This window comes from Lepus europaeus, chromosome 14, assembly GCF_033115175.1.
Source record: "Lepus europaeus isolate LE1 chromosome 14, mLepTim1.pri, whole genome shotgun sequence".
Classification (NCBI taxonomy): domain Eukaryota; kingdom Metazoa; phylum Chordata; class Mammalia; order Lagomorpha; family Leporidae; genus Lepus; species Lepus europaeus.
Window position 1 is genome coordinate 67458147 of NC_084840.1, and position 14758 is coordinate 67472904.

Sequence of the window (14758 nt, forward strand, 5' to 3'; positions counted from 1 at the left end):
TGACTTCTATTTCTGGTTTCTTCACTAAGTGGCTGGGTGGCCTTAGGCAGTTTTCCCTCATTTCCCTCGGCTTCCTTTTCCCCCAGAAGAAAAATGTCCCGCTCACCCTTCTTGGAGGATGCTGAACGATCATAGACATGATATTTGCAGAACTTTTGAAAGATGTGTGCAAGAAATGCCTCTGAGGGGCCTTTATTTCACAGGCATTAATTAATGAACCTTTGATTATTGATAGAATACATATTCCAGCTTTTAATTAGCTCCTTGGGTGGAGTTGGCCATGGGAGTCATGTAATAGCCTATGGGAACCAGCCCCGTGCTAGTGATGAACATGAGTGACTGCTGTGTCTTTCTGTGGTGGCAGGGTTGCACTGGCCGCCACCAGCCACCACCGCAGCCAGTGAGGCTCCCTGGAATTGGCACAAAACCTGCACAGTCAGAGCCCCCCCCAGACCCTGTCTACCAAGCTCAAGTGTCTCTTGTTTGCTTGCTTGCTTGTTGCTTTGCCCTGCCAGCCCTGTGTCGAGCAGGCAGAGCCCCCTAAGCTATGGGGCACAGGGCCATTTGGGCAGGAATGCCCCCAGGCCCCCTGTGAAGAACACAACACCTTTAGAGCAAGCGGCTACTGGCCGTGGTGGCCCGCAGCACTGCTGCTGTCTCTGTCCGGGCTGCCTTACGACTCCTGCTCCCCAGGGTGTCCAGCTCTGCAGCTCCTCTTCTCTGCGAGCCTGAGAAGGAAGGGACCAGGCCGGTGCTTACAAGTGCACCTCCTCTTGGGTCCTGGGACCCTTCTTATGTCTCACTACAACAATGCCATTTGCCCTGAAAAACCCTTTGCATGCCTTCCTCTCACCCTCAGTCTCCCATCCCAGTATTTCATTTCAAAACAACAAAAATCATGCTGCTTAACACAGGCATCAAGTGGCATCCTGTATTCTGTTCCCTGGAGCCAGGAGCCCAGGTTCACTGCCAAGGGCAGAAGCCTCCCATGGGCAGAGCCAGTGGCGTTGAATGGAGCAGCTTGCAGCACATGGTTCTGTTGGGGGCCTCTGGCAGATTCCAGGTCGTGCACACTGAGCAGCATCGTGAAGGCTCGGCGTGTGTTTTAAATTGCAAGGAGTGGGGGAAGGAGGAGTTGCCAGGGAACCAAGACTTCTGAGTGTTCTGCTCTGGGGTTCTCCATCGGGTTGGGGGGGGGGGGGCTTCAAATGTAAGGCACAGCTGGGCTTTCCTGGAGCAGGCGCACACCAGGTGTGGTTTCCTTTCCTGCTCGGGGTGGGGGCGGGGGCTGGGGGTGGCGCTGGAGAGGCCACTGCTTTGGCATCAGCCCTGAAGGTTGCATTTCCTACCCCATCCCACTCCCCACCCCCATCCCAACAGCGTACCGCAGAGCCCAGGCCACAGCCCACCAGAACCCAAGGCCACAACCAGTACCATGATTTTCCAGGCCCCCTAATCAAAACATAGCCGAAATTTTCAGTGTTTAATCAAGACCGGGCCATTTTGAGCAAAGGGCTCTTAGATCATACACTCAGAAAACCAGGGCTCTCTAAGCGGCCACTGTGCCTGGATGCAGAGTTAAGACACAGGCCCCTTCAGGGTCCAGCCACCTAACCGTGCATATCCCATTCCTCCAGGGGTCAGGAGGATAAATTCGTCTACATGAAGAGAATACAGTGCAGCTGAACATTAGCAGCTGGACAACCTGGAGGGAAGAGTCGGGGGAGGGGGACAGAGAGAGACAGACAAAGACAGAGAGAGAGAGAGAGGGTTGGGAGAGTCATTCTTTATCCTTAAAGATTTCCAGCACACAAATAATCTAATTTAATTTTTTTAAAAGCCCCAAAGACAGGGCTTGATTTAGGAAATTTAATAAAAGAAATATTCCAGTTGCTCTGAAGCTTATTCTCTTACTAGCCAGGATTTGGGAGAAGAACACTTGGGGATCATGGTGAGATCCAAGTCTGGTGGGGGCTTGGTTTGTGCCAGCCCTGTGCTAACGATCTGCTGCTGCAAAGATCTCCCTTACAGGAGCCATGATGGCCATTTTGCGGGTGGGAAAACTGAGGCGAAAGGAAATACTGTCCCTTTTGCCTAAAGTCTAGCAGCTTGGAAGCAGTGAAGCCTGGGGAAAGACAGATGCAGGCAGACCCCAGAGCCTTCGTGCCTGGCCACATCACTGTGTGTACTGCTTCCAGGTTTTAAGGGCAGTGTCACTGCACCTGTTAGTCCACAGCAGTCACTCATGTTCTGCCTGTGGCAGAATTCAAGTGAGAAATCTATAAGTGTGTAACAGCTGGGAGGAGGGTGCAGAGAGGACCTTGGGGACGATATGACGGAGAGGCCGATGGGAGCATGAAACTCACAGGCAGTAGGCAGTCAGTGATAGGAGGCAGAGCTGTCCGAACCAGCCCAAAGCTTTGGGCCCATTGCTTTTCTTGAACTGCCCTCCACCCATCTAGATTTTTAAATAAAAATGAAAGTACAGTTCCCTTGCATTTTAAGCTGCAGACAAAAGAGGTGGTGCTGCAACAAGAGATACTAGGTATCCTGTCCCTGTAACTCACACAAGCAAAGTCCTTGAAAAGTTCCAGAGAGGAGATTGCGAGGATAACAGAATGTAGCCGCTCTGGAATCTGTTTTTTATTCCTGCCTCATGTGATGGCTGGGGTGGTGAGGCCAGTGGCCAAGCAGCGCCCCTCAGCAGCGTCCTGGGCTTGGGAAAATGAGGTTGGTCAGATGCAAGAAAATGGCCCTCGTGCATTTAAGGTGGGGGAAGAAACAGGAGCATATGGGATCAGAACAAGACCCTCAAAAGCAGATGCCTTGACTCAGGGGTTCCCACCAGGAGGAACTCAGCTGAGGTTCCCAGGAGGAGAGGCAAGAGCAAGGAGTCTGCTCTGCCTTCTCCAGCAAAGCAAACTCACATTCTCTGTATAGGGAGGGGGCGTGATGGCCGCAACACCAAGACAGATGTGTGGGCTCATGACGTGGACCTCCTGCGTCCTGTTCCAGAGAGTTAAGCAACTGGCGTTTTCCTGCCGTGAAAGATCCCTGTTCCTAGAGGGATTATAACATGCAGCCCTACTCGCTTCCCAGCACCATGCTCAGCTTCTTAGTTAGCTGGGGCTCACGGTCCCGGAGAGCTCTCGCTTTTGTGTGTGTGTGCTGCAGAAGGAAGAATGGGCTTGCCAGGCTCACACTGTGATCCCGAGCTGCCTAACCCCGGCTCTGACTCTCCCTCTCCCGGCCCAGCAGCCTCCGCCCTTGGCGCTTACAGGAGTGGGCAGGAAGTGGAGTCCCGATGGGAGGCTGGGATTTGAACGCCTTCCCGTTTCAGCACTAGCAGGGAGGAAGCTCCGTTCAGCACTCCAGGCAGATGGCTACTGCTCCCTTCTGAGAGCGCTTTCCTCTCGGCTCCTGCCCCTCCCTCCTTCCCTCCCTCCCTTCCCCCTCGGCTCCCTTCCCCCCTCCCCGCCCCGCCCCCCTCTCCTGGGAGGGAGAAGTCTGCAGAGCCGGGCAACTGTCTTGGAGCATTCAACAAAGGCAAAGCAAAAGGGGGACAACTTGAAAAGAACTTGTTTTGTTCTCCGTTAAAGAGACTTGCAGGAAAACCCACACCCACATTGCTGGCTGTGGACTGGAGAGCCGCTGTTGCTGCTGGTGTGTGTGTGTGTGTGTGTGTCCGTCCACCGCCGCCCGGGCTGCTGTGTATCTCAAGCAAGAGGCGGAGGAGGAGGAGGAGGAGGAGGAGGAGGAGGAGGAGGAGGAGGAGGAGGAGGAGGAGGAGGAGGTGGAGGAGGAGGCGCCAACAACTGGACTGTCTCTGCCTTGATAAGGAAACTGCCAGCTGTCGAAAGTTAACCAGCCAAGCCGGGACCCCGGCAGCCCGTGAACCAGCCGCTCCCGCCCTTAAACCACGCTGTTTTCTGTCCAGATCTTCCAATGGAGGCAGTTGGAAAACCTGTATTTCCGAGAGAAGAAGTTTTCTGTGGAAGTTCATGACCCACGCAGGTAAGCTTTCAATGTGCTTTTCCCATGGGGAGCGCTGGCCGGAGGAGAACTGTGGCTTATTTGTAGCTGTCATAGTTTGTGTTCCGTTCGGGGTGAGGGGGAGAGGACGGTGAATCGGGAAGGACGGAGCCCAGATCCGACAGGAAGGCTCCACTGTGTACTGCTTCTGCCGATAAACGCAGTGGGTCCCCGCGCGTGCGTGTGCGTGAGTGTGCGTGTGTGTGTGTTCAGGAAGGCTGGGTGGCACATCTGAGCCAACACTAGACTGAACGGGGAAGTGGCCTGCACACCTGTGGGGAGAGTCGGAAGGATTCCTTGTCCGAACTCCTAAGAGTGCTTCGGGCAGGACAGCGAGCCCCGAGAGGAATCTGTCACCTTGTCACCGAAGCAGTTGTGCCCAGGTGGTGCATTCCCGGAGCTGTAATTTGAGGATGTGAGGGTTGTGGGTGGGTGAGAAAGCAGCAGGGTCCTTCTCCCCACCACCCAGCAAGGAAGCCGAGAAAAAGTCAGATGCCAGACAATAGGGCCCCAGGCTGGAATGAGGTCTGGGCAGCTCCTGCCCTCCGCTCTCCCTCTCTTTGTCTGCGGGCCCACGACCGGTGGAAGAACTCCCCTAAAACCAGGCCCGACACCCAACAATCGGTCACTTTCTGATGCTCCAAAGACAGACCGACAAAAGGCAGCCCTGAAAAGCCAGCAGAAGGACCCCGACTCCGTGGGGGAAGCAAAGTGCGCTCGGGTGGTGTTGACACCTGGCCCTGGGCTTGGAGGGAGGAGCTGGCACTGAGTCCCCTCACACATGGCCCCTGAGCAGCCAGAGCCAGCCGCTCGGCCAGCCCGGGAGCTCTGGATGTCCCCTGGTGCCCTGCAGCCCGTGATATACCCAGTGGGACTCCAGGCTGCTGCCACGCCGTGTAATCTGCAGGAGCAGCCTCTGTGGGGCGGCTTATCCCAGCCTCACAGCTACTCCAGCACCTGCAAGCGGAGGACCTGTCAGAGCCCTGCGGCCCTGCCGCTGCTGGGTGACACTGGTTGCGTGAAGCAAGACCCAGCTCGTCCCGTGCTTCCCGGGGCCCTCAGATCCATCTCCGTGGGCCAGGAGGGGAAAGACAGAGAGGAAGACTCCAGCCAAGCGGGAACTCACTCTGGTTTTTCCCGGCCAGCTGGGTCACACCAGACTCTCAGGCACAGGAGAGGAGGGGGGAGACTTCAGGGTGGAGAGGTTGAAATGCATTTTGTCACGGTGGGTTGGGTGGAAGAAAATGAAGGAAGAATGGGCCAGGGGTTTGAGCCCCAGGGATGGACAGGCTCGCCATGCTCATGCTGGCCTGGGAATTCTGCTAACTCAGCGGCATCTCGGACAAATCCTTTCAGTGTGTGTGCACACGCATGTGCTCTGTATGTGTCATCCATCCAGTGGTGTGATACCAAGTCCCCTTTCCTTTTCCGAAGCCCAGAGGATAGGAAAGGGTGCAACCCTTACTACTATTAAGAGTCATCTTGCAGCCTAGTAAAGAACAGTGCTCAACTTCACATTTGGGGAGGAGCCACCGTGTGCCAGGCCCCCTGGGGAACAGAAGGCTGGCAGAGGCAGAGGCCTGGGCAGTGAGGAGAAGGAACTGCTTGCTGCACGTGGCATCTCCTACACACTGGTGCACGTGTTCTCCCTGGTGCTCACTGCAACTCCAAGACACCGTGGAGATTTATTCTCAGGAAGCCAAGGCACGAAGGATGAACCTGCTGCAGGCTACAAATTGCTAGGCCTGGTAGAGGCAGGATTTGAACCCACAAAGTCTGGCTCCAAAGCCCCCGTGCTTGACCACTGCACTCTCCACAATGGGTACTGGGTGTCAGATGGTCCCAGGCATGGACAGTGAATGCACTTGCTATTAGCCAAAAGGCCAAGAAGCGATGGACAGTGAATGAGGCAGTGGCCAGGGGCCAGTGTGGGTCAGGAGCCACTGCTTGGGAAGGAGACGTCCGAGCTGAACCCCACAGGGGACGAGAACGGGAGCCCTGAGAGGGGCTGTAGTGTCAGGTGGGCGTTACCTCGGCCCTGAGGCACAGGTGGGTGGGAGAGTGTCTGGTGTGCAGAGAAGAGGGAAATGGGGGAGCAACTCCCCCAGAGCCCCGTGCCATCCCAGGGTGAGGGGAGAGGCCCAGGGAGGAACCCAGGTGGACCTCAGCTCGCAAGACACCTCTTCCCCATGCCCAAGGAAGGGAGTATTGCCTTGGGTGACACCGTGGCAGAGCCAAGGCTGCAGTGACTCAGTGAGCTCTCTTTCCACAGTCCCGTGGTGCTTTGCACGTTGAGTCTGTCATCCTCTTGCCGTGGCTTTGCTTCCTTGGAGCAGGGAAGCCTTATCTGATTGACCTCACAATGGGATGGTGTTCGGAGCCCAGGCCCTTCCCCAGGCCGGGAATGGAGTCAGCCATGGTCGCCAGGTGACTCAGGTGCCATGGGTAGCAGCCATCCAAGGGGAGAGGGTGCTTCCTGGGCTGATGGGCACATGTGCGGTCCCAGCCTTCTCTGGAGGGCACAGAATGTGCGGTGGGATTTGTCCTCCTGCACAGTCTCCCTGCACATCTGCCTTTGCCTCTGCTGTTCCTAGGCTTGGCAAATGGTGCACGTCTAAAGTTTGGGCAGCAGAGAGGGGTCCGTGGGGTGGGCTGGGATGGGCCAGGGTGGGGGACAAGCTGCGAGGGAGCCCAGAACACCTCTGAGGGTGTGGTGTGGTGTGGGTGCTCCCCTGCAGCTCCCCAGCCCTCCTGCACACAGCTCACCTGGGCAGCGGCAGCCCTGGCCCTGCGCGGCTTGAACTGCCTTGACTGAAAGCCACTCGATGTCCCTTGTCCTCTCTGCTCCAGCCTTCCTGGGGGAAGAAAGGAGTTTTGTTCCCTCCCAGCCCGGCAATTGCTTTGGAAACCAAACCGGAGCTCAGAGCGAGGTTTCTTTGTGCAGCGACCCAGGCCCCCGGGGCCCCTCCTCCCATCCCTGCCGCCTCCCATCCCTGCCGCCTCCTTGGCAGTGACTCTCATGCCCTTCTCGGCGGCTTCCCCTGAACTGCTGCTTACTCCAGGGGGAGGGGAGACCCGCCAGCGGTGAGCATCCTGAGCCGACCTCCGGGCTGGAATTTCTCTGCAGAGTGGAGAAGACCTGTTAAGTCTTTAACCCCCAGAATAAGACAACGGGAGCAGCTTTAAACGTCCTGTGAGAGAAGATTTGCCATGGAAAAGAAAATGCTACTTTTCAGGAGTCCTGGTTTTCCCAGATTTCTTCCAAGTTAGATTTCTTCATCTTAGAAACACACGTTTCTTCTGATCTACAAATCAAGCACCCCAAACCCCGCCCAACTTCCCATCACCTCCTCTCTCTCTCTCTCTCTCTCACACACACACACACACGGACAGATGGACGCCCAAGGGTGTACAAGCCAACACACGTTCTCAGATGCATTTACTCTCAGATTTAATCTGCCTGTTCCACAAAATATACTCCAGTAGGAAAGTGAGTATATAACTGTTCCCCCAACCAGACTCCACTAATGAGGCAAATTACCCTGAGACTGGTGTGCCCGTGTTCATTTTCAAAGCCCCACCATTCCCCAGCTCCGTACTCATGTGCCTCATGTAGCTTTATAAAGGTGTGGTGGCCCAGGCCTGGGGTCTGCAGGTGTCTCTGCCCTACCTCTGTGTGTGCTAAAATTGACGACCAGATCTGCCGTGGCACCTGCCGTGCGAGTGCTGTGGGAAGTCCTGTGGTGTGGAGAAAAGGACTCACCTGCCCTGAGTGTGTGAGCATGTGACTGCTTGTATCAGTGTGGCAGCTCAGCTGTCACCTTCGCGGGCCCGTGGGATGCAGGAGGTCCTCGGTGAAAGCTGTCTGTTAGCACCAGCATGTGGAACCTCACGATTCTTGCTTTCCCAGGGCCTCGGTGACCAGGAGGACGTTCGGGCACAGTGGCATTGCAGTGCACACGTGGTATGCGTGTCCAGCGTTGATCAAGTCCATCTGGGCTATGGCCATTAGCCAGCACCAGTTCTACCTGGACAGAAAGCAGAGTAAGGTGAGTGACCAGACCTTTCTCTGAGCCACGGGCTGACTCTCGGGGCGCTCACTGAAGGATCAGAATTGGACGGAGGAGGGAGGCACCCCGTGTTCCAGGCCTGAGACATGCATGGGTCCAGGCTTGCCTTTTAGCGCTCCGAGGAGGAGAGGTGAAGGCGGGTTTTCTAAGAGGGTGCGTTCTTCAAGAGAGTGCGTGCCATGCAGCCCGGTCCCAGAGCTCCGGCCGAGCCACGGTTAGCGCCAGGCAACCCACTTCCCACAACCAGGTGTGGCCTTTTGTCAGAATTCCGAACATGCTTTGGCATCTCCGGAGACCCTCCTGGGAGCAAGCTGTCAAGCCCTTTTTGGTGTTTAAACAGTGGCATATTGTTTTCTTTTTGAAAGAAGAAGAAAGAGAAGAAAAAAAGCAACCACCCTCAAGGAATAGACACCATCTAACTGTTGAGGGTAATTGCTGTGAAAACGCTCCAGGCTTTTCCAACTGCCAACTCCGTTTTTAAATATGCAAAACTGGAAAAGTGAAAGGAAAAAAAAAAAAAAAAAACCACACAGCAACCCTGCTTCCCTAAGGGAGACCTGGAGCCTGGGGCCCGGGTAAACAGTCATCCTCCTGCGTGTTCAGGTGGGTGGGAGCATGACGTGTGCGCCGTTCACACGGGGCTTCTGTCAACACTCTGCCCCCTCTTCCTCCAGCTTCCGCCCCTGTCACCCCCAACTCCCCCCACCACCCCCCCAAGCCACTCCCCTTCATTGCCTCGCAGGAGAAAGTACTGTCAAGATGGGCCCCGCACTTCTCTCGGGATCCTGCTGGCTTGCGGTGGTGGAATCCAGAGCCAGACAGGCCCCCCCACCCCCGGGCAGGTGCGCCCCCGCAACCCATGGGAGGCTTCTCAGGAGGCGGCAGCCGGCTGGGCCCTGCACCTACAGGGCCTGTGGTTTCCTGGATCGGTGCCCTCCTGAGATTCTTTTGCCTTTCTTTTCCTGTTCTGTGAGTCACTCATTCCCCACAGGAGAGAGTTGGGAGGTAGCGAGGGGGAAAGAACAGAGAGGTAGTAAGAAAAGAGGACAGGAAGAGGGGCCACCATCCCTCCACTTGTGTATCGGTCTTAAGTCAGGGCCTCTCTGTGGCAGGCTCTTTCCCCTTTGTAACACATTTGCTTCTCGACCTGGTCCTCCTGACCCACTAGGTGGTCATTTTCTGGGGGGTGAATGAGTGTAGGGCAGGCGTCATGTGAGTCGTCCACTGCTCTCCTCTGATGATGGGCCTTGGCCCAGGAAACCTAAAGGCCGATGAGATCCAAAGGAAGAGGGCCAAAGCTGTTTTGACTTGTGCTGTCTGTTGAGACGGGGGCGGGGAGGGGGGGTGGCAGCATTTCGCTGTCCGGTGGCAAGAGTTGTGTTTCAGCGCCTCTGAATGCAGACTTCATCCTCTGTGTCGTCCCGGGGTGGGTAGTGAGGGGTAGAGTCTCCTGAGCCCACTGCCAGTTCTTCTGGAGAGCAGACCCACACACGCACCCTGGTGCCACAACTTGGAGAGGGAAAAACAAAGTGTGTTTCAGCCAGAGGATGATCAATGTGACCTGTTAGCCCCTCCCCCCACCCTGTGCTGCAGGTTTGCATGGAAGGTCTCTTTTTTTGTTGTTGTTTATTTTTATTTATTTGAAACACAGAGTTACAGAGAGGTAGAGACCAAGAGAGAGACAGAGACATCTTTCATCCTCTGGTTCACCCCCCCAGATGGCCACCAACTGCTGGAGATGAGCTGATCCAAAGTCAAGACCTTCTTCCAGGTCTCCCATATCGGTGCAGGGGCCCAAGGACTTGTGGGCCATTCTCCAGAGGCATTAGTAGGAAGCTGGATCATAAGTGGAGTAGCCAGAACTTGAACCGGTGCCCACATGGGATGCCGGCACTACAGGCGGGGGCTTTAACCCACTGGCCACAGCGCCAGCCCCACGGAGGGTCTCTTAAGTGTCTTGGGATGCCTGTCCTCTGGGCTCTGCAGCCCCACTCCCCAAGAAGCCTGATTGAACAGGTTTACAGTTTGGCCTCTCGAAGCCAACAGCAAATCACACCAGAAGTAGTCAGAGGTTAATGAGCATTAACAAGAAGCATTGTCAGGGACAAAACCAAAGGCCCCACAAGATTAGCACAGTCAGCTGTCACTCACAGTTACCCTGGGAGATGGATGAACATGTCCACACTCTAAGGAGGGAGAGAACTTTGCCCAGTAAGCCTTGCATGCCCACAGGTGCGCCGGGGCCCTTGTGCTTCCAAGAGGAACCCACTCCTAACCTCCAGAGACAGGTGAAGAACGAGTTTCCCCGATGTGGAAGTTGGGGTGCTCTGCTTTCTAGCTCAGTACCCCCAGACAAGCCTTTTCATCACTCATTCTTTGCTTTCCCCTCTTGGCCTATCTGGTCCATTGGCCAAATGACTGATGGATATATTTGTGCTTTTATCAACATCATTATTGATCTGACATGCTATCCCCTGCCCAAGACTTGCATGAAGCTTGAGTTCTCTAAGAGGCCCTCGAATTAAGGTGGAGATGATGAGATTCCCGGGGAGGACTTACATCACAACACCTGCCGCAGGTTGGTCTTCACAGAGTGGTGATGAGGATCCTCCCCTCCGGGCAGCTGAGTGAGTGACGGCCGACAGGCCTGGGACAAGAACCCCAGAATATTTCTGAACAATTGGTGTGGGCTGGCGTCCTGGCCTGGTTTCACACTCTGCAGAAACAGGCCGTGCCAACCATTCCTTTCTCCGGAGTGCGTCGGCAAAGTCCAGGCCTCCCAAGTGATGTTTATCAACCCCGGAGAGACAAGTGCGGTCTAGTGGTTTGAGTCAGCAAGGGGAGCAGCCAAGAGGTCTCATGTTCTTCTCTGACACTTGGCGATTTTCTTCTTGCAGAGGCATTGTGTAAATCATTTAAGAAAATGCCTCTGTCCCATGCATACTACACACACACACAGACACACACACATACTTTCTCTCTCGCCTGCTCTCCCCCTCCCTCCATCAGCTCCCCACCATGTATACCTAGGCACCACTCTCCCCCCAAAGGTGGAGTAGAGGAAGCTGTGCAGGTTGGTATCTGAGGCTCGGTGCAGAACAAGAAGCTACACCAGCCCTAATTCCCATCAGCCAAAAGATCAGAATTGCTGTCAGCTGGGTCCCAGCTTCCTCCATAGCCTGGAGCCAGGGGATGCCGTGGCCTTCCAGGGAAAATATTTGAAAGTGCACATTATTTAGAGTACACATTGACACTTTCCCTCTGAACTCACGGTGGGGACTTCTGGAGTTGGCCCGGATCCAGACAGTGTTCCTTCTTCTGAATCTTTTTTTGTTTGTTTTGTTTGTTTCTCCCAATCTGATCTATTCACTCCGCCTGGACTCAGAGCAGAGAGAAAGCGCCGTAGGGACAATGCAGCCTTCCTCCCAGTGTTATCAGTAATAAAGCCCGGTGGCATTTATAGGGCACACAAAGGCTGTGCACAAGTTTGGAGACTTTTGGGTTGGCCCCAAAGACTTAACTGTGAGAACAGAGCCCCCGCCCCCTCCTCCACTCCCACCGCCCAAGCCTGTCAGCTCATTGTGATGTCTCCACTGTGGAAAGAAATCTGATAGCTGCCTAAAGCTGCTAAGGACCTAGGCTCCCTAAGAAAGGATGTCTGGTGTTCCCTTTCCCATGTTTTCCTTCCTAGCTGGGGGGGGGGGGGGGCTGATGTGTGGCAGGAGCTGGGGGTGGGGCGGAGGACAGGCCTTGCGTGTGATGAATGAGGTCTCTCAAGGATCAGGTGGAGCCATCAATCTAACCCTGTTTAGTAAATTACTGCCAGGCCCAACTTATATCCTGTTCCTGTTGCAAATATGTTATCTAATTTAGACTTTATCACCACGGTGCGGCGCGGGCTTGGTGCTCCTCATTTTGCAGACAGGAATCTGAGGGTGAGGGGGGTCGAGCAGGAAGGTGCAGCAGTGGTTCATCAGGAAGAGCCAGGATGCTAAAGCCAGGTTGCCCTCTGCCTTCAGAGCCTGGGTAGGTGCCCGCGGGCCCGCCTGGGTTAATGCCCTGTCACTGTGGCTGTGCCGCTTTGTAGGAGTGCGTGGCTCCTGGTTAAGTAGTGCAGAAAGAGCAGAATGGCTCATCTGTGCGCGCATGCTCCGAGAGTCACCGCTCAGTCGGCCGGTGCTATTGAGACCGAGGGTGGAAATGCAAGAAAAGGCCCTTCCTGTTTTCTGCCGCAAGCCAAAATCCTTCCCTGGGCCTGGCTGCTGGCATTGTGTCCCAGTCTGAAAGGTCGGCCCGGTTCTGAGCACAAGGCAGAGAGCTGAGGTTAGTGCAGCTGCCGCCATGGTATAGCCAGTACAGCTGCCGCCTGCTGTGCTGGCATCCTGTGTGGACGCCAGTTTGAGACCTGGCTGCTCCACTTTCGATCCAGCTCTCTGCTATGGCCTGGGAAAGCAGTACAAGATGGCCCAAGTCCTTGGGCCCTGCACCCAAGTGAGAGACCTGGAAGAAGCTCCTGGCTCCTGGCTTCAGAATGGCACAGCTCTGGCCATTGCAGCCACTTGGGGAATGAACCAGCAGATGGAAGACCCCCACCGCTCTCTCCCCCTCCCTCCCTCTCTCTCTCTCTTTCTCTCTCTTTCTCTCTCTCTTCTGCTTCTCTATAGCTCTGCCTTTCAAATAAGTAAATTAAATCATTAAAAAAAGAGACCAAATTACTTTACAAAACAAAGAAAATAAAGGAGACATAAGCAGAAGACCAATGGGAGAGGGAGGAGGAGGAGGAGGGGGTAGAGGAAGACAATTCACTCCAGGTGAACAAAACAAGCCGGAAGTCTCAGCGTCTCCCCCGGCCCACGGAACTTCCATCTTGCTACGAGCGGCCGGAAGCCCTGGTCACTCACCAGCATGGACAACGCGGAGGCCGGAGGAAGGGCTAACAGCCTGGGCATTCAGACAACCACTGCTGGCAGCTCAGGGCACCTGGACTGGAACCTGGGTGTCGAAGGGACCCTGTGAATCAGACAGAGCAGGTCAGTGGTCTTCCCCCGACCTGAGCCCACTCTGCCCCGATGCCTGCCGTCTCTCTGGTGTGGTCTGACACGGGCCAGGCGTGAGCTGCACATTGTGCACAACTGGAACTGTTGACCTCCACCTGCATGTGTGCTGCGGCCAGTGGCCCCGAGGGACTGTCACACCAGCAAAGGTGTGGGTGAGGGGAGGGTCCTTTGGAAAGTTCACAACTGGAAAGTGGAATTAAAAGGAGTTTATTTGTGTGCGAAAACCGTTTTTAAAAAGTCTATGCGTACTTTCTTCATAATACACACTTTTCATGAACTTTTTGAAACCAGGGGTGAAGATTTCAAAAATTTTGGCACCAAAACCAATTTGCCTTTGAATGCCATTTTCCACGAACTTTCTGAAGTCTGCTTTGTAGCAGCCTTCTGAGTTGTTTCCAGGGAGCAAGTAGCATAATAAAAAAATTGATTTCCTGAAGAGAGAGGAAAAAAATGCCAAACAATACATGCAGGAAACAAACATTTTCAGTTACCAAAGGCAGTAACTAAAGCAGATGGCGTTACTAAAAACAATTACTTTCAGGCTTGTAAGACAGAATCCTTTGCTAATCAGTCTCACCTGCTGTGTGACCAGTTGCCGTCTGGAGACGCCAGCGAGTGCATCTGAGGAGTCGGAATACGAGCAGAGCAGTGCGTGGGCCCTGTCCTGGTGGAGCCCCAGGAGCAGCCACTGCACGGGCCCCCGTCCTTGCACGCCGGGGTCACCGGAGCACCATCACTTCACACGTCCAGGCTTTCCATGGTTCAGCGTTTGAGAGGTTTTAAATCACTCCTGAATGTGTTGGGACTTTGTGAATTTGTGTCACGTATCTCTTAAGCCTGAAAATTAAGGGGCTGGCATTGTGGCATGGTGGGTAAAGCTGCTGCCTGTGACACTGGCGACATCCCAAGGGGTGCTGTTTGGTTTCCCAGCTGCTCCACTTCCAATCTAGCTCCCTGCTAATGGCCTGGGAAAGCAGCGGAGGATGGTCCCAGTGCTTAGGTCCCTGCACCCACATGGAAGAACCCGGATGAAGTTCCTGGCCTGACCCAGCCCTGGTCATTGGAGCCGTTTGGGGAGTGAACCAGTGGATGAAAGATCTCTCTGTCTCGCCCTCCCTTTCCCTCTGTGTAACTCTGCTTTTCAGCTAAATAAATAAATCAATAAAATTGTGAAAAACCTAAGAATTGTTTCTTCTCCTTGTTTAAGCACAGATTAATTATAATCACAGCTGTTCATTGAGAGCTGAGTGCCAGGCAGGAAAGAAGAGAGAAAGGACAGAACAGAGGGTGCCCTCCCCGCATCACAGTCCCCGGACCCTAACGAACCCCTGCGTGGTGGGCGGCCTCTGCCCTGCATCGTCACTGGGAACGCTGAGGCTCAGTGACAGTGGGCAACTTCCCCAGCGTTACTCAGGACTCCAGGCCTGAGCTCCTCAGGGCGGCACAGCAGCGGGGACGGAATCCCAGGTTTGGGAGGCCCTGCGTGACGTCAGCTGGGCACCGCCTCTGCTCCTGCAGAGAGTTTGGGTGATCGGTAACTGGGCCAAGGGACCCAAACACAAAAACACCTCAGATCAGGGCCATCAGCCTGGTCCAGGC

General features: G+C 54.9%; 1 protein-coding gene across 4 annotated transcripts in view; it reads left to right on the forward strand.

The window, feature by feature from the left end:
- FRMD4A (FERM domain containing 4A) overlaps positions 1-14758 on the forward strand; it is a 342837-nt gene that overhangs the window by 281871 nt on the left and 46208 nt on the right. For all 4 annotated transcript variants that reach the window (XM_062210863.1, XM_062210861.1, XM_062210860.1 and 1 more), the window contains exons 12-13: positions 3938-4014; positions 7943-8081. In XM_062210863.1, coding sequence (XP_062066847.1) covers positions 3938-4014; positions 7943-8081 — 216 coding nt within the window. The remainder of the gene's footprint in view (positions 1-3937; positions 4015-7942; positions 8082-14758) is intronic.